We start from the raw sequence: 18666 nt of genomic DNA, 5'->3' as shown, positions 1-18666 counted from the left end.
GTGCCCTGACCGGTTTGGCTCAGCGGATAGAGCGTCGGCCTGCGGACTCAAGGGTCCCAGGTTCGATTCCGGTCAAGGGCATGTACCTTGGTTGCGGGCACATCCCCAGTAGGGGGCATGCAGGAGGCAGCTGGTCGATGTTTCTCTCTCATCGATGTTTCTAACTCTCTATCCCTCTCCCCTCCTCTCTGTAAAAAATCAATAAAATATATTAAAAAAAAGAAAAGAGGTTGTTGGTTTGGGCACATGCTTGGGTTGTGGGCTTGATCCCTGGCTGGGAGGGTGGGGTGTGCAAGAGGCAACCCATTGATGTTTCGGTCTCTCTCCCTCTCCCTTCCTCTCTCTCTCTAAAAAATCAACTTAAAAAGAAAACATATAGCATAGTCTATATCAGTGATGGCAAACCTTTTGAGCTCGGCATGTCAGCATTTTGAAAAACCCTAACTTAACTCTGGTGCCGTGTCACATATAGAAACTTTTTGATATTTGCAACCATAGTAAAACAAAGATTTATATTTTTGATATTTATTTTATATATTTAAATGCCATTTAACAAAAAAAAAAATCAACCAAAAAAAATGAATTTGCGTGTCACGTCTGACATGCGTGTCATAGGTTCGCCATCACTGGGCTACATTAAAAAAAGAAAAGACTGTGCTCTCTTGAGGATGGTCATGGTTCAGAAGGAGGAGTCTGAAAGGGGGCATTTCAAGGGTGTGTTAACCTAGATGCACAGGGCTGGTTTAAGGCGAAGGTAAACCTTTTACCAAATAAATCACATGCCTGGGGCATGACTACCCAGCATGGTCTGCCCAGTTAGGAATTTATGATCAGATCACCCTGTGAAGTTACTTTTTGTAGAATCCCTTTTTTATCCACATTAAGTACAGCCCACATGGGGGTGGGGTGTGATCAGTGTCATCTTCTTTAGAAACCTCCACACCATGAAAGCCAAATGGAAGAAGAATCAAATGTGCAGGCTGAAGTGCAAAAGAAGAGGAGGCAGAGAGATCACCGGGGCGGGGGTGTGGGGAGACATCGGTAATACTTTCAACAATCAAGAGCCCACAACCCGGGCATGTGCCCTGACCAGGAATCAAACTTTGACCTCCTGGTTCATAGGTCGATGCTCAACCACTGAGCCACACCAGCCAGGCTACATGTTTTACATCACCAAGTTTGGGGGTGATTTATTATGTAATAAAAGTTCCCAGAGTAACCAAGTAATCATACCTTTCTTCCTAGAATAGGTTTTTCCTTGAGGAGCCCCACCCTCAGCTCCTGTGGTCTGAATATGAATGACCTCTGCCCTCCTGGCTTCTGCTGGAATGACTGGGAAGGTGTGGCTAAATGGGGAGGCCTGGAACCCAGAGCTGTCGGGTGGCCTTCTTTGTCACCTATTAGGAAGCACCTGCCAGAGAATGGAGTCAGAGGGAAGAAAGCAGAAAAGAGAACGAGTCTTTTTTCTCTTCAGCTAAGACAGCAGAAGAGAGGACTTACTGCACACATTACATTCAGCCACAACTGAGAACAGAACTAGTCCAGACCATCACAGGTCCAACACAAAGAACCAAAAAGGACTGTTTTTGTACAAGCAGGCGGGTCTTTCAAAAGGGGGTCTCGGAGATAAGATGGCGATGGATATTCTGAGTCTATTAAGAAGTTCCAGACAGGCATGCAGTCCAACAATTTGTAGTAGCAGCCCTGGCCTCTGGCTTTCCTGTTTCTGCTCCTGTGGCTTCGATGGGTGGACAAGCTAGCAATCTCCTTGGACCTCTGCCTCATCTTTCTTTTTTAATTTCTCTTGATTGCTGAAAGTATTACAGATGCTCCCCGCCCCCCAGTCCCCGTTCCCCCCAAGTGATCTCTCTGCCTCCTCTTTCTTCTTTTGCACTTCACCCTGCACATTTGATTCTTCCTCCATTTGGCTTTCATGGTGTGGAGGTTTCTCAAGAAGATGGCGCTGATTTCAGGAGCAAGAGACTGAGTCTTGATCCAGCTGTTTCTGAAGCCAAACTCATCCCTGGACTTTAAAATTGTGTAAGCCAGTAAATTCACTAATCTGCTTGCACCTATGTGAGTTGGGATATCTGTTACTTGTGACTGAATGAAAATGCTCCTTGAAGGTCAGGAAGGTTGACAGGGTCTGAGCAAGTTCCCAGCACAGGGTGATTAGGGTAACACAGAGGTCTCAGGAGAGTGTGGAAAAAGGAATTTATTTTTCCTTAGCCCCTATTCTATGGCAGGGCCATGGAATGAGACAAAATCTCTGTCCTAGAGGACCTCATGGGTACAAATGAGACATTGCAATTGTAATAAAGTGCTGCAAAGGACAATGCCACTGCAACCAGAGCATATACCAGTAGGAGGAGGACTGAGTCTAGGTGGGGGTAGGGCAGGGAGGGTCTCCCTGAGGAAGCCACAAGCAAATTGAAACTTGAAGACTAACTAGGAAGGCTGGGGGGCCGGGGGCGGGGGGGCGGCGAGGGATGGGGGAGAGAGGTTCCAGGAAGAGGGAACAGCATGTTCCAGGGTTCCAGGGCCCCGAGGCAGGAAGACGCTCCTCACCTTGAAGGAGGGAGATGTGTCACTAGGTAAAGAGGACTGGGCAGGCAGGAACCAGGTCCCTCAGGACATATTGAGATTTTCAGCAGTGAACAACAGAAGCAAACTCCAACCAGGTGAAGTTCACAAAACTACCAATGGCACCCTGGCCGGTTGCTCAGTAGTTAGAGCATTGGCCCATGGACCAAAGTGTCATCGGTTTGATCCCCATCAAGGGCATAGCCATTGGTTGTGTGTGCGGGAGGCAACCAATCGATGTATCTATCTCACATCAATGTTTCTCTCATTCTCCCCTCCTCCCTCCCTTCTACTCTCTCTAAAAATCAGTGGTCAATATTCAGTTTCCTATATATGCACATGTTAACTTTAAAAAAATACCAGTAAATGTTATTTTAAAAGCCTAAAAAAAAATCAATGGACAACAGTGTGGTGAAGGCCTGGGGCAGGGGTCAGGTGCGGGCTAGAAGGAGTCAATAGGGGTAGAAAGGGGACACCTATAATGCTTTCAACAATAAAGATTAAAAAAAATGTAGATGCTCCTAGCAGGCGTGACTCAGTGGTTGAGCATCAACCTATGAACCAGGGAGTGGGATCAGTCTCTCAAAACCAGTCTCTAAGAATGGAGCAAATATGTTACCAAAGGAAGAGTTAAATAAAGGCTGCTGAGTAGGCCAGCATCAGGTGTGCTCCCAGAGAGGTGGCTAAATTAAAGCTCTCAAAGAGAGGTGTCCCCTGAGGGAAATGTCCTGAGGGAAGGGCCCGGTGGCCTCTGGGGCTCAGGAAAAGTCATCCTAGTCTCTTCTACATTAAACCAAACAGTAAGGTCCTGGGGCTGGTCTACTTTGCCAATAAAATAAAATAAAATAAAATAAAATAAAATAAAATAAAATAAAATAAAATAAAATAAAATAAAATAAATAAAAGAGGAGCGTTTTCCATCTAGTGGCCATCGGGGTCCCTGCGCTTGTAGCACAGGCCCGTTTTCAGGACTGGAAGTTGCTGTGTTAGTGTGAAGTTCCTGGACAGATGCAGCAGCATTTGTAGACATGGAACCTGGGAGTGTCAGAACAGAGACATGTGCTCTCTGTAATGTGGCCTTGGCACAGGGCAGTATAAGCGAGGTTGTTATGTGGACAGACGGTCAGAGGGAGAAGTTATATTTTTTTAAAAAATATACTTTTATTGATTTCACGCCCCCTACCAGGGATGGAGCCCGCAACCCAGGCATGTGCCCTTGACTGGAATCAAACCTGGGACCCTTCAGACTGCAGGCCGACGCTCTATCCACTGAGCCAAACCAGCCAGGGTGGGAGAAGTTGTATTTGATGCTAGTGACTGCCCTGGGGAAAGTCTGGTTAGGAGTGAGAGCAGCTTGCCTCGTAGGGGCTGCTGTGAAGAAGGAAAGGCTTTCTTCCTTACCTGCTCTGGAAGAACCCCTAACTGCCCATCATCACTGCCTCTTCAGGACTCCAGCTGGGAACTGTGATTTCTTCCAACTTCTACTTCATAGCAAATATCAAGGCTTCCGGTTACACAAAGTCGGTGGCAGGGCTCAGACCAATGCCAGGGATCCCAATCCCAGACCAGCGTTCCATGGCTGCGCTATGGGCCAGCTCTGTGTCTGCACTTAGGGGTTATTACATCCCAACACTTGCTTTGCATCCAGCTCTGGACCAAGAGCTTTACATGCACGGTTTCATTAGCCTTCTCCTCAGGTGTCACTGGCTGCAGAGGCTGGGTGCCTGGGATAAGCTGAGACGCCCCAGCAGTAGAAGGAGGCTTAAACACACACACACACACACACACACGCAAAGGTTTATTTAAAAAGTCACAGAGGTAGAAGAAATGAGCTGTGGAAAAAGTGAGCTAGGCGGGTTGTGTTGACTCAGGAAACAAGTTACAAACCCTTGGAGCTTAGGAGAAAGCAAAGGTACATGCTTTGAGGGAAGAAAGGGGGAGGAAAGCAGAGAGAGAGAGAGAGAGACAGAGAGAGAGACAGAGAGAGAGAGACAGAGAGAGAGACAGAGAGAGAAAGAGAGAGAGGGAACTGTGGCTTTTAAAATTATATTGTTTTATTGATTTCAGAGAGGAAGGGAGAGGGAGAGAGAGATAGAAACATCAATGATGAGAGAGAATCATTGATCGGCTGCCTCCTACACACCTCTACTAGGAATGTGCCCTGACCAGGAATCAAACCGTGACCTCCTGGTCCATAGGTCGATGCTCAACCACTGATCCACACCAGCTGGGCTGGAAAGCTTCTTTTTTTGTTTGTTAATCCTCACCTGAGGATATTTTTTCCATTGTTTTTTAGAAAGAGTGGAAGGGAGGGAGGGGCAGAGAGAGAGAAAGAAACATCCATGGAGAGACAGACATCAATTGGCTGCCTCCCACATGTGCCCGGACCAAGGATTGAACCCCCAACTCTTTGGTGCAGGGGCCAACATTCTAACCACTGAGCAACACTGGCCAGGGCTTTTAATTATTTTTAAATCTTCCCCGAGGATATATTTTAACAATTTTTTTGGCTGTTAATCCTCACCCAAGAATATTTTTCCATTGCTTATGAGAGACAGTGGAAGGGAGGAGGAGAGACAGAGAGAGAGAAACATCGATCCGTTGCTTCTGCATGCCCCTACTGGGGATTGAGCCGGCAAACCGGGCATATGCCCTGCCCGGGAATTGAACTGTGATCTCTTGGTTCATGGGTTAAGGCCCAACCACTTAGCCACACCGGCTGGGCTCGATGATGCTTTTGTTGATTTTTAGAAAGAGAGGAAGGGAGAGAAAGAAACATCAATTAATTGCCTACTTATCTGTCCTGACTGGGTATGTGCCCTGACAGGGGTAGAACTCGAAACATTTGGTGTATGGTAGGATGCTCCGACCAACTGAACCACCTGGCCAGGGTTGAAAGGTACCTTCTTCTTCCCCTTCTCCTTCTTCTCTTTTTCAGAAGGTGGCTTCTTGAGGAAGCCTAGGGAACAGCCACCTCTGGCCCACATGTTGCCTGCCCCACATTCTCCATCCCCTTCAGGTTGAATTAAGTTTCCAGCATTTCATAAATTACTTATTTATTTTTAAATATATTTTATTTATTTTTTTACAGGGAGGAAGGGAGAGGGATAGAGTTAGAAACATCGATCAGCTGCCTCTTGCACACCCCCTACTGGGGATGTGCCCGCAATCAAGGTACATGCCCTTGACCGGAATTGAATCTGGGACTCTTCAGTCCACAGGCCAACCCTCTATCCACTGAGCCAAACCAGTTAGGGCACTTTTTATTTATTTATTGGGGGTGACATTGGTTAATAAAGTTGTTTCAGGGGACAATTCTATAATACATTATCTGCATATTGTATTATGTTCATCACTCCAAGCCAAGTCTCCTTCCATCATTTATTCTCCCCTTTACCCTCTCCATCTTCCCCCCACCCCCCTTTCCCTCTGGTAATCACCATACTGTTGTCTGCCTAGGACAGTGATGGCGAACCTTTTGAGCTCGGCGTGTCAGCATTTTGAAAAATCCTAACTTAACTCTGGTGCCGTGTCACATATAGAAATTTTTTGATATTTGCAACCATAGTAAAACAAATATTTATATTTTTGATATTTATTTTATACTAGAGGCCTGTTGCACGAAGAGATTTGTGCAATAGGCCTTCCTTTCCCCTGGCTGCTGGCACCGGTTTGCCTCTGGCACCCAGGGCCCAGGCCTTCGCTCTGGCCAAGTTCCGGCCGGAGCCGGCCCCGGAAATGTCAGGCTTCGCTGTTCCACTGGCCCCGGAGCCGTGAGGCCTCACTGCTCCGCTGGCCCAGAAACGTCAGGCCTCACTGCTCCACCGGTCCCGGGGCTGTCAGGCTTCGCATCACCGCTTGGAGCCTATGTATGCAAATTAACCGCCATCTTTGTTGGCGGTTAATTTACATATCACACTGATTAGCCAATGGGAGGCGTACCAAAGGTATGGTCAATTACCATGTTTATCTATTATTAGATAGGATATTTAAATGCCATTTAACAAAGAAGAATCAACCAAAAAAAAAATGAGTTCGCATGTCACCTCTGACATGTGTGTCATAGGTTCACCATCACTGGCCTAGGAGGTTTTCTATTTTTGGTTAATCCCTTCGCAATCATTAAGTCTTAACACAGGACTGTGCCAAATGCAATCTACCTGTGGACTCACCTTCCTTCCCAGGGAGGCCCAGAGTTTACTGTAGGCCAATAATAGAAACAATGGCAGTCGACTTACACAGCATCTATCGTGCAATTGTTTCATATATAACTTTTCTTTTTATTTCTACAATAACCCTATAAGGTAGGTATTGTTTCACCTTGCGGTATAGGTCAACTAACCAAGATCACAGTCCCACAGTGGCAGAGCTGGGATCTGAACCCTGGCTGCCGGATTCCAGAGCTTGAGTTCTTTGCTATTACACCAGACTGCCTCTCCATGGCTGATTCCTCCTCCTCTGTGAGACATTTCTTGACCATCAGAGCCATGGACAGTTCTCTCTGATGTTTACCTGCTGGGTTGTATTGTGGGTTCTGGGCACTGACGTCAGAAATCATTCTAGGCTAGAGAAATTCAAACCTGATCTTGGGGGTGAACAGAGTAAGAGTGGCCCTGGTATGAAGTCAGGATCCTTGGGTTCAAATTCCTAGGTATCACCAGACTGGCCAAAACTAGCAAGTGCTGGCAAGGATATGGAGTAAGTGGAACTCTCCCACAATGCAGGTGGGTATGTAGGTTGGCAGAACCACTCTGGAAAAACATTTGGCAGTATTTAGACAGGCTAAATGTACCTACCTATGATGTAGCAATTCCACTCCTGGGTATATTTGTACACATGTACAACAAACAACACAGACAAAATGATTCACAGCAGCTTTATTTATAATAGTTCAAAACTAGAAACAACCCAATTGTCCATCAACAGAATGGCTAAATTGTGGTGTATTCATATAATGAGTTACCACACAGCATGAAAAAAATGAACTTCTGATATACACAATAACATGGATGAAATCACAGACATAATATTGAGCAAAAATGGATGTATGACTCCATTTTTATAAAATTCAAGAGCAAGCAGAACTAAGTTATGGTGATAGAGATCAAAATAGTGTTTACCTCTGGGGGATGCTAAGAGAAACAAGGGAACCTTCTGGGGAGCTGACAATGTTCTGTATTTTGATCTGGAGGGTGAATGCCCAAATGAATACACAAATGTGAGGAGGACTCGGCAAACTGTACTCTAAAAACTGGCACACATTACTAAATGTATCCTGTACCTCAAAACGTCAGGATAAAAATAAAAAAGAAATGGTTAAATAGACACTTTCTGGTGTGGCTGACAAGTTATTTTGCCCATCTACACCCAATCTTCTCCCTTAGCCTGGAGGGAGCCCTACACTTTCTTCTCTTAGGGTCACATCTCTCCCTTTCAGTCAATCTGTTTTAGGTGGAGCGCATTCCTTTGCAGGCCCCAAATCAAAGCACCATTTCCCCTACCTACAGTGAATGGTTAGGGTTGGGAACAGGACCAAGCTGGCTAATGAGTCAGTCCCAGAATTTTTTTGGGAACTAATAGAAAAAGATGTTCTTCCCACTGCAGTTGCTAATCTATCAGGATATAAGCTTAGAGCTGCCAGTGGCCATCTTGCCACCTTCTGCAGTCTGCTCAAGGGAGGCCACACAGAGGAAAGCATGGCGAGATTGAATTTTTACTAATGACACTGTCAGAACCTGGGTCTAGCCATCCCTGTACCAAGTTTTTTCATTAGGTGAGTCAGTAATTTTCCTTTTTAGCTAGCCATTTCAAGTTTCTCAGTTACAATTAGAGCCTAATACACGGAGAATCTTGGGTAAAATTGTGAGAAGTATGAGGGGGCTTGGAATATAAAATAATCAATGAACCTGTGTGACCTGTTTGTGGGTGCTGCTGCTACCCTGCCCTGAGTGGCTGCTCGCTCTGAGACCATGACCCAGCCAGATAGGTGAGGCAGGCCAGGGGGTCATGTGGGAAGGACTCTGGTCTTTGTTTGAAAGGGTTCTGGAATAGGAATCTAGACAACCGGATTCCACTCCCCATTTTGCCATTTTAGTGGCAAGGCTTTGGGCAAATACTCACCTCTCTAAGCCTTGTTCCTTTTCTAGAAAATAGAATACCATTACCTAGTTCCAAAGATTGTTATGCAAATCAAATGCTGGTTTCCCAACTTCTCCAGCTTTTCATACCCTTGGCCTGCATCCTGGGCATTCCCACAGCACCCAGTATGAACCTCTGACCACTGCCATAATGGTCTTTAACAGTGGTGAGCTCTCCAAAGAAAAGTGTTCATTCCTGTATCCCCATGCCAACGGGGCTGGGCACACAGCTGGCAGGGACTCCTGAATCCAAAGTGGTCCTGCAGGCCAAGAGTATGGCATGGTATGGCAGCCCACCATTCCTCTGCCCTTCACTTCACATCCTTGCTTGGTAGATGGGCCCAATTCTGACATCCTGGGTGGGAGAGAAGGATTCTGGGGAAAATGCTGAGGCAGTCTGGGCTTTGGAAGCTGAGAGCTGAGAATCCACACCTGGGGCTGTGTAGGGTCTTTGCCAGCTGGCCTGGAGCAGGTGCTCAAGAACAGTTTGCTGAGTGAAGAATGGGAGCTAAAGCTGTGTGAGCACTTTCCTCAGATCTGACCGTCTGAAACAAAGGTTGGACAAAGGACTCCTGAAGTCATCATACTCCTTTCTCAGCTCATTTCTGGGTCATGGAAAGGTTCTTCCAAGAATTACCAGGGCCATTTCTCCTTATGCATATTCATTCATTCACTCATTCATTCAAGAAACGCTTCATGACACACCACTCTGTATATCAGGGAAGTGGAGATGAACAAGGCTAGGTCTCTGCCCTGAAGGTGTTAGCCTGGAAAGAGCCATATTGGGCACAGCCTCCATTGACCTCTGTGTCCTTTCCTGCTCTCCTACATCCTTTCTGTACATAGCAGCCAGAATAATCCTCTCAAGCAAAGCAGGTTACTAGTTTACATTTTCTAGAGACTTCCATGAGGCTCTCCATTATGGGGAATGTGAATGAACAGATGAGATTCTATTGAATTTAGGGCACGTGTGAAGACTTTCTCAGGGTTGCCAAACAATTTGGATGCCTCTCTCTGTCCCAATTCCTAAGACCAGTATTTAGGACCGTGGAGTATGAATGGGATAAGGGTGAGGGATCAAGATATACATATTAGACCCAATGGCAATATGGCCCCAAGTCCTAGTTCTGTTAAGTTGCAGTCTGGCTCATGGGATAAATTCTTTATTTAGACGCTTCAGTGACCAAGAGACAGAGCATAAGCATATACCCACACACAATATTAAAGGCATTTCACAGGCAAGGGATAGGGAGTGGGAGGCAGAGGTGATGAGAGCAGAATAGGGGCTTCTTTGGCCCAATGAAGGAGGGCCTCTGATGGTACCACTCCCTAGAATTCCTGCTTGAAAGATACAAGGAAAAATATACTCCCAGTGAAGTCCAAGGCCATAAAGCATGGCAGAGCTGGAGAAATCTAGGTTTGGGGCCTGGGGAACATCTGATTCCTCACCATAGAAATTTGCACCAGCCCTCCTTTCTTTACCTGGTACCCAGGAATCTCCTGGCGGGTGATGGGGGAGGGGTAGCACCACAGCAACCTGGGCAGGTGGTCTGCTGCACATGGGGAAGGAAAGGGCTAGTGGAGGCCAATGGGCAGCAATGAATCTCTGAGCTGGCTGGCTCAAGAACCATTAAGCAAACTTGCATATGGGGACTTTCCCATATGAACCGGGTCAGAGCACCTCTGACACAGAGGAAAGGCCCCACTGGAGCCTTTCCATGATCCCACTAGGTACTGAGGCCTTCTCCAGCTCTAGCTTGTCTCCAGCTGCTGCAGGTCCTTAGCACCATTCGGGAACTGTGGAGAAGGGGCAGGAGGGACAGCAACACTCTGCCAGGACTGTGGCATTGCTCCAGGAGGAGACTTCACAGTGGGCAGAAATCTGTACAACTGGCCAGCATCTGGTCCCAGGCTTAGGAAAGTCTGCACATTTTGGGGGGAGGGTGAGTGTCACATTATCTCTAAGCTTCCATGTGGCAGCTATTTTCATCTGCCCTTTCCTGCCTAGGCCAAGGTATGGCATGAAAGTGCCATATTTCATTGGAGATGCCTAGAGCCCAGGAGAGCTCAGTTGTTTAGCTGCAAGGAGTGGTCCAAAACTGACTTGCAGAGGAAATACAGGACTGGAGCCTCATGACATGTGGCCTAGAAGGGCCAGGAAAGGGGAAAGGCCATCCTCTAAACTACTACCCTGTGAGAACCCAAGTCCTCTAAAAATCCCCCTTTGTCCTGACTTTCAGGACAAAGGAGAGGAACACGGGTGGATTTGCCTGGACCAATCAGAGGCTGCCTGTGGCCTATTCCTCAGGTCTATGTAAGAAAGGAGGAAGAGGGAGCCAAGGGCTGACCATGGTCATGGTCAGGAGGCTGGCTCATGGCTGATTCAACCTGGGGTGCTGGACAGAAACACCTCTAGTCTTCCAAAGTAGTTGAGTCTTTTCGAATGGGTTGTCTTTACATTGGAATCTGGCCCAGAGATGATACCATTGTTTTTGGTGACCTGTAATATGAGAAGGAACAAGGGCACAGGGTCAGTTTCTGGTGGTTGTAATGGTGCCCCAGGTAGCTTATTCTAATGGTAGACAGCTCTTCTGGGTCTTGGACTGACAAACAGGACAGCTCTCTTTTATGGAGGGCCACAATATACTACGCACGATAATGGATGCTTTGCTTACAGCATCCTATTTTGTCCTCATGGCAATTTTGCAAGGAGGGGTGGGGAATAGCACCTCCATTTTACATATGAGAAAACTAAAGTTCAGAAAGTGTAAGTGACCTGCCCACAGTAAGCTTTTAAGTGTGGTAGATTCAGGATTGCAGCCCAGTCCATGTCTTCCCACTATAGCACACTATTTATCCTGCCTGAAGGGCCCACAGGACCTGAATGGTACAGAATGACCATTCTCCCCCTCACACAGAATCTACAGTGGCTCTCCTGTCACTCTCCATCCCACTCTGGTCACCTAGTACCACCTGATGACTTATTTGTTTATGGATTTGCTTCTACCACCAGAGGGGAATCCAAAGGATCCGGGAACAGCATTGGTCTTGATTCCTACAGTAGCCCCAGTGTCCAAATCGAAAGGCCTGGCACATACTAGGTGTAAGTATCTGCTGAGTGGATACAAGCTCATCTCCAATAGCTTCCCTTATTGGTACCTGAATTACATTGTCTCTAACCCTCACAGCATCCCAGAAGGTGGGGGTAATGAGCTTCATTTGGAAGTGGCAGAGCAAAATGAATGGGCTTTGGAATCAAAGAAGTTTGAAACCTGGTTTTAACTCCAAGTATCCTAGGCAAGTCACCTAACCTACCTGACATTAGGTTTCCTTGGGTTGTAAAAGGGTGGTCCTAATTCAGAGCTGCTGTTTTGAATTAGATGAGATTATAGCTATAATATTACAGAAGAGGAACTGGAGGCTCAGAGTGGTTTACTGACTTGCCTAAGGTGACACAGCTGGAAAGTATAGGAATAAAATAGTAAACAACACTAGCATTTTCAAGTATGGGTAGCCTCAGGACAGGGCTCTGGCTGGCTCCAGAATGTCTGTGAAATTGCCACCAGTCAAGATGTCACAAGCTGCAGACATGCTGAAACAGGAGAGAGCCTGAAGCGGGGTTGCTGGAGCTTGTTTCAAGTCCATATCTAAGAGAAATCTCAAGAGTCCTCCCAGTTAAAGACATATCTACAAATAAAGAGAAAGACCTTCTGCAGTGTGGGAGAGGAGACTTAAGGCACAGTAGAGAGGATCAAGGACATTTTGACTCCAACATTCTGTTTCTATCACCTTTAATTCATTTGACTCTGTGAGTAATGCAGCACCAAATACTGAAGTCAAAGTTATCATTTCAGCAGACTTGCCTGCCTAAAATTCAGTTTCCTCATCTGTAAAATGGGGATAATTTCTACCTCCAAAGGTTATGTTGTGGCACACTGTCCATACTACACAGTTCCTTTCTGAGAGGTGGGACATAACTATGAGGGCCCTCCCTGGCCGAACTCTAGCCTCTTCAATCTCGCGTGGTGCTACAACCTCCCTGTCAGCATCATGCCCTGAAGGAGCATGCTGTAAGGCAGATAAGCCTCAGTCTGAATTATGGCTCTGCCTCATAGGTTCACTTTCTAAAAATATATGTATTTTTGTTGATTTTAGAGAGGGAGAGGGAGAGACAGAAATATCAATGATGAGAGAGAATCACTGATTGGCTGTCTCTTGCATGTCCCATACTGGGTATCGAGCCCACAACCTGGGCATGTGCCCTGACCAGGAATTGAACCGTGACTTCCTGGTTCATAGGTCGACCCTCAACCACTGAGCCACGCCGGCAGGGAATAGGTTCACTTTTAGTGGTGGTTGCCTATCTCTGTAAAGTCAGAATAATAATCCCTTCCTCCAAAGGTTGCTTAAGAATTACCTGAGAGAGAAACTGCTTGGCATATGGCCTGTAACAGAACAGGTGCTCAAAGAATGTTAGTCATTTTCAAGATTATCATGAACAGCCAACTCTCTGTTCATCTCTTCCCTCAAAGAACTTATCACAGGATGAGAAGAGATAAACCAAAGAACTTATATACTTATATGATAGCTCATGGACACTGGTAATAGGGTAGTGAAGACCTGGGAGGCCAGGTAGGGGCTGGGAGGAGGGGGTGCGGGAATGGGAGATACCTATAATACTATCAACAATAAAAAATATATATATTTTAAAAATAACACAATTTGTAATTATTGGTTATTTACTTATGTTTTGTCTCCTATCAGAATGTAAGGTCTTGAGAGCAGGGGCTGGATCTGTTGGGGCTACTACTCAAGGTGTTCAATAAATCTTTGATTAATGAATGACAGAACCTGGTAATACTTTGTAATGACCTGTAGAGGGAGCTCTTATCATAGAATTGATGGTAGTGAAGAACAGGGTCTTCAGACCAGTGAAAAAAGACTTCCCTAGTCCAACTGCTACAGGCCAGGAAATCCAAGTACTCTTTTCCCCCTCAAGTATTCTTAGGAGACCACCAAGGAAATTGTCTATGCTTCTTTACCAAAACTTTCAGCCCAGGAGGGGAGAAAGCTAGGGTAAACTGATGGGGGAAAAACTTGCAGAGGAGATATTTCTTTCTATTAACTGATCTATTGGCTGAGAAAAAGCTGTCAGGATTCCCTTTTAGCCAAGGAGTACTTGGCTTTATTCTGATTCAGAAGCCCAGAGCTCCAACTGCATACCTTGAACTTCAAAGAATGATTACTCACTGGTTCTTGTGTTTGAAGCCGCTGACATGAGCTTGGTACTGTTCTATGGAGTTCAGCACTATCTTACATGTCTTGCATGGGTAGCCCTTCCCGGCTGAAACACACATAAAAGCCAAGATGCTTAGTTATCCAATAAGAAGGGACCTGCTTTTTTTTAAAAAATATATTTTATTTATTTATTTATTTATTTATTTATTTATTTATTTTTTTAATATATTTTATTGATTTTCTACAGAGAGGAAGGGAGAGGGATAGAGAGCTAGAAACATCGATGAGAGAGAAATATCGATCAGCTGCCTCCTGCACGCCCCCCACTGGGGTTGTGTCCGCAGCCAAGGTACATGCCCTTGACTGGAATCGAACCTGGGACCCTTGAGTACGCAGGCCGACGCTCTATCCACTGAGCCAAACCAGTTAGGGCTTAAAAATATATTTTATTGATTTTTTACAGAGAGGAAGGGATAGAGAGTTAGAAACATCGATGAGAGAGAAACATTGATCAGCTGCCTCCTGCACACCTCCTACTGGGAAGTGTGCCCGCAACCAAGGTACATGCCCTTGACTGGAATCGAACCTGGGACCCTTCAGTCCGCAGGCCGATGCTCTATCCACTGAGCCAAACCAGTTAGGGCGAAGGGACCTGCTTTGACAGTGCATGCAAATGTACTTCTGAGGCCAGAGGGGTGGGATGAGGTCAGGTGATTGGCCATGATGAGAATCCCGAAGGCCTCAGTGCTCAGGAGGCATATGCTATGTGCCTAAGTGCTCCCTGAAGATGTAAATCTCTTCTTTCCCCTTTGGGCCACCCAGTCCCAGTGTTTCACCTGGTCCAGAGTAGGTGTCTGTTGAGTAAATAAAAGATTGACAGAACAAAGAGGTGACATTTGGTGTGTCTTTTCCACCTTGATTGTGCTAAGTGGCTCACTAAGAATGCCCTTTGCCCAGGGGTCTCTGGGAAGGTGCCACTCTCCTTGGGCTTGCAATAACAGTAATTAATGAAAATGCCTGTTATGAAAATCAATCTGTTTTTCTACCTTCGGGCTCTCAGACACCTTGTCTCACTACCAGGGCTGCTCCCATGATGAAGTGATCTTTCTCCACATTGTCTAGTAGAGAAATGTGGTCAGGAGCCAAAATATGGGGCTGGAATCCTGGCTCTGCCTTCCTATGACCTTGGCTGACTCCCTTCCCCTTTCTGATTCTCAGCTTTTCTCAATTGTAAACCAATTATATTACAACTCATAACCATAATACTTATAATAAAAAGTCTCTATCATTTCTTACCTTTAGGACCATAGCCAATTACTTAATCTCTCTGAGATTTGGTTTTCTCATTTGCAAAAGTGAGGCTTCTCTGAAACAGGTTCCTTATCTATAAAATGAGGTCAATATTGGTATCAACCTCATAAAGTTATTGGAATTACTCAAATAAAAGCATTTGGAGCCGAAACCGGTTTGGCTCAGTGGATAGAGCGTCAGCCTGCAGACTGAAAGGTCCCAGGTTCGATTCCGGTCAAGGGCATGTACCTGGGTTGCGGGCACATCCCCAGTGGGAGATGTGCAGGAGGCAGCTGATCGATGTTTCTCTCTCATCGATGTTTCTAACTCTCTCTCTCTCTCCCTTCCTCTCTGTAAAAAATCAATAAAATATATTAAAAAAATAAAAGCATTTGGCACAAAGTAAGTGTTCAATAAATGTACGCTTTTATCACTATTACTAGTGACCCGGTGCACGGATTTGTGCACATTGAAAGCAAATTAATTAGAGGGTGGCCGGCGGGGCAGGACTGGGTGAGACAGGCCAGACACGTTCTGGAGCCGGACACGCCCTGGAGCCAACTTCCCATGGTCCCTCCTCGGCAGCTGCACCTGGGGTGGTGCTGTGGCTCGAAAGGCATCTGCTGAGTGTGTGGGGTCCTTCTGCTAGGTGGGGTCCCTTGGCCTGGCCTGCGGGGATCAGCCAAAACCGGCTCTCTGACATTCCTCAAGGGGTCCCAGAGTGCCAGAGGGCACTCTGCAAAGTTGCTGTTATATAGGGTGTGGAACACAAACACAAGAGTGCAGTAAACCAGATTCAGGGCCGAAAGTGCCCCAGCAACAACATAACCCATGGCCGAAGGTGGAATCGCACAGCCCCACAAGGAATTGGACTCCCTCCTCTCTGGTTTCAGGGTGTATCAGCCAAGAACTGCAGCTGCCAAGTCACTGCAGTTCGGCAGCTCCTCCGTTGAGCATCTGGCCCATGGTGGTCAGTGCATGTCATAGCGACCAGTTGGACAGTTGGAGGGACACTTAGCATATTAGCCTTTTATATATAGATAGATTATTTCACTCTTATGGGTTCTATGAATCATGCTGGTAGAGGTAGCGAATGTCTTTTAAGCAGCCTTTCATGGCAACTGCAGCTTCTGAGAATACCAACAATCTCTTCTACTCAAATAAGCTAGCCAATGTTCCAGTTCTGTTTGTTTTCCTTGTTTCTTCACTTATGGAGAAACTTCCTGCAATCAGAATTCAGGTCCTTTTTAGACATTTAAGACCAGAATTCATGGTTCAACACTAACATGGAAAAGATGCATAATGGACTAGAACTACCCTGCCCCCAAGCCAAGAATGGGACCTGGGGTTGGTGTGGCTAAGAGTCACTAATACCCAGATTACAACAGCCTACTCTTATTATCTATTAAGCACTAGGCACCACACCAGAATTTTGGATATACAGTATATGTCCTTAGATTCTTTCAACAATCGTGTAAGATAGGTGGTTATCTCCATTTTTCAAATCAGGAATCAGGCCCAGAAAGGTTAAGTGGTTGACCTGGGGTCAGAGCTGGGATTTTCCCTCTGGTCATGACACCCCCATTCTTCATATGTCTCTAAACTCTTCTATCTCCTTTGTGAGGTACAAGATCTCAACATACTATCTACTCATCCGTGAACTAGATTCAAAATGGTCATTTGACACACTATCCACTAATCTGTAAGCTAGATTCAACATTGTCATCTGAGCCCTGTCTGCATGACTCATTTGGTTGAAGCATACACCAAAAGGTTGTGGGTTCAATTCAAGGTCAGAATACATGCCTAGGTTGTGGGTTCAGTCCCCAGTCAGGGTGTGTAAGGGAGGCAAGTGATCAATGTTTCTTTCTCACATCGATGTTTCTCCCTCTCTCTCTCCCTTCCCCATTCCCCTCTCTCACCAAAAAAAAAAAAAAAAAAAAAAAAAAATCAATAAGCATGTCTTCAGGGGAATTGATCAATGCTCTAAAAAACACACAGTATTTGTCCAGTACTTATCAATTATCACCTGCTTTTCATTTTACATGTTTGATATTTTTGTTTACCCATGTGATTTCATAAAGTATAAGTCACTAGAGCTGGTTTTTGAACATCTGGCTTATTTGGAAAAGCACATATATATCCTTCCTTTTACTGCTAAACCTTCTGAAAGACCTGTCTATACTTGTTTCTCCATTTCCTTGCCTTTCAATTACTTTACAACCTATCCCATCACACACACACACACACACACACACACCTGTGCACACCCTTTCCAAGGCCAATGGTGGCTTCCTTATATCTAAATTTAATGGACAAAATGGATGCTTATGAGGCCTCATCCTATTTGAGCTTTCAACAGCTCCCGAGAAAACTGGTGACTCCTCCCTTCTTCAACATCTCCCGCCCATGGCTTTCAGCATGCACACTCTTGCTTTCTGTCCTCTGGTGGCTCCTTCTCTTGCTAACTCCTGTTTGACTTCCACCATTAATAGTGGCATTCCAGAGGGTACAACTTTTTCTTTCTTTTTATTTCCTTATTATTTTGTTTAAAAAATTTTTTTTATTGATTTCAGAGAGGAAGAGAGAGGGAGAGATACAAACATTAATGATGAGAGAGAATCATTGATTGGCTGCCTCTTGCATGCCCCTTCTGGGGGGTTGAACTCACAACCCAGGCATGTGCCCTTGACCGAAATCGAACTCAGGACCCTTCAGTCCACAGGCTGACGCTCTATCCATTGAGCCAAACCAGCTAGGGCTATTATTTTATTTTTAATTGTGGTAAAATACAACAGAAGATTTACCATCCAAACCATTTTAAGTGCACAATTCAGTAATATCAAAAGATAGGTCTGGTTAGAGAAATTTGTGTTTTCATCATATTTAAGTATATTCACATTGCTGTGCAACCTATTTCCAGAACTTTTTCATCTTGCAAAACTGAAAAGTCACACTCATTAAAGAACTCCCCAAACCCCTAACCATGGCAACCAACCACCATTCTACTTTTTGTATCAATGAGTTTGATTACTCTAGATATCTCACACAAGTAAAATCAGACAAGATTGGTTGTCTGTACTTATTTCACTTAGTATAATGTCCTTAAGGCTCATCCATGTTGCAGCATGTGACAGAATGCCCAGAGGGCTCAATCTCAGATCCTTAGCTCTTCTCTCTCTAAATTTTTTTTTAAATGTATTTTATTTATTTTTTGCTAATCCTCACCTGAAGATCTTTTTCCATTTATTTTTAGAGAGAGTGGAAGGGATGGGGAGAGACAAAAAGAGAGAAACATCGACTGGCTGCCTCCAGCACACTGCCCCAACCAGAACCGGGGATTGAGCCTGCAACCGAGATACATGGCCTTGACCGGAATCGAACCCGGGACCCTTCAAGTCCTTGGGCTGACACTCTT

General features: G+C 45.5%; 1 protein-coding gene across 3 annotated transcripts in view; it reads right to left on the bottom strand.

Annotated features, from left to right (window-relative positions):
* Positions 1-7444: 7444 nt before the first annotated feature.
* The window catches only part of ZNF346 (zinc finger protein 346), a 32694-nt gene continuing 21472 nt past the window's right edge, over positions 7445-18666 (bottom strand). For 2 of the 3 annotated variants that reach the window (XM_036312161.1, XM_036312164.1), the window contains 2 exons: positions 13971-14064; positions 7445-11220 (listed from right to left, as the gene is read on the bottom strand). In XM_036312161.1, the coding sequence (XP_036168054.1) occupies positions 11175-11220; positions 13971-14064 (140 nt within the window). In that variant the 3' untranslated portion in view covers positions 7445-11174. The remainder of the gene's footprint in view (positions 11221-13970; positions 14065-18666) is intronic. The other variant, XM_036312162.1, reaches the window with a different exon arrangement.

Source organism: Myotis myotis, unplaced genomic scaffold (genome assembly GCF_014108235.1).
Source record: "Myotis myotis isolate mMyoMyo1 unplaced genomic scaffold, mMyoMyo1.p scaffold_m19_p_6, whole genome shotgun sequence".
Lineage (NCBI taxonomy): Eukaryota > Metazoa > Chordata > Mammalia > Chiroptera > Vespertilionidae > Myotis > Myotis myotis.
The sequence above is the reverse complement of the archived record's forward strand: the minus strand, read 5'-3'. Positions and strand labels throughout refer to the sequence as shown.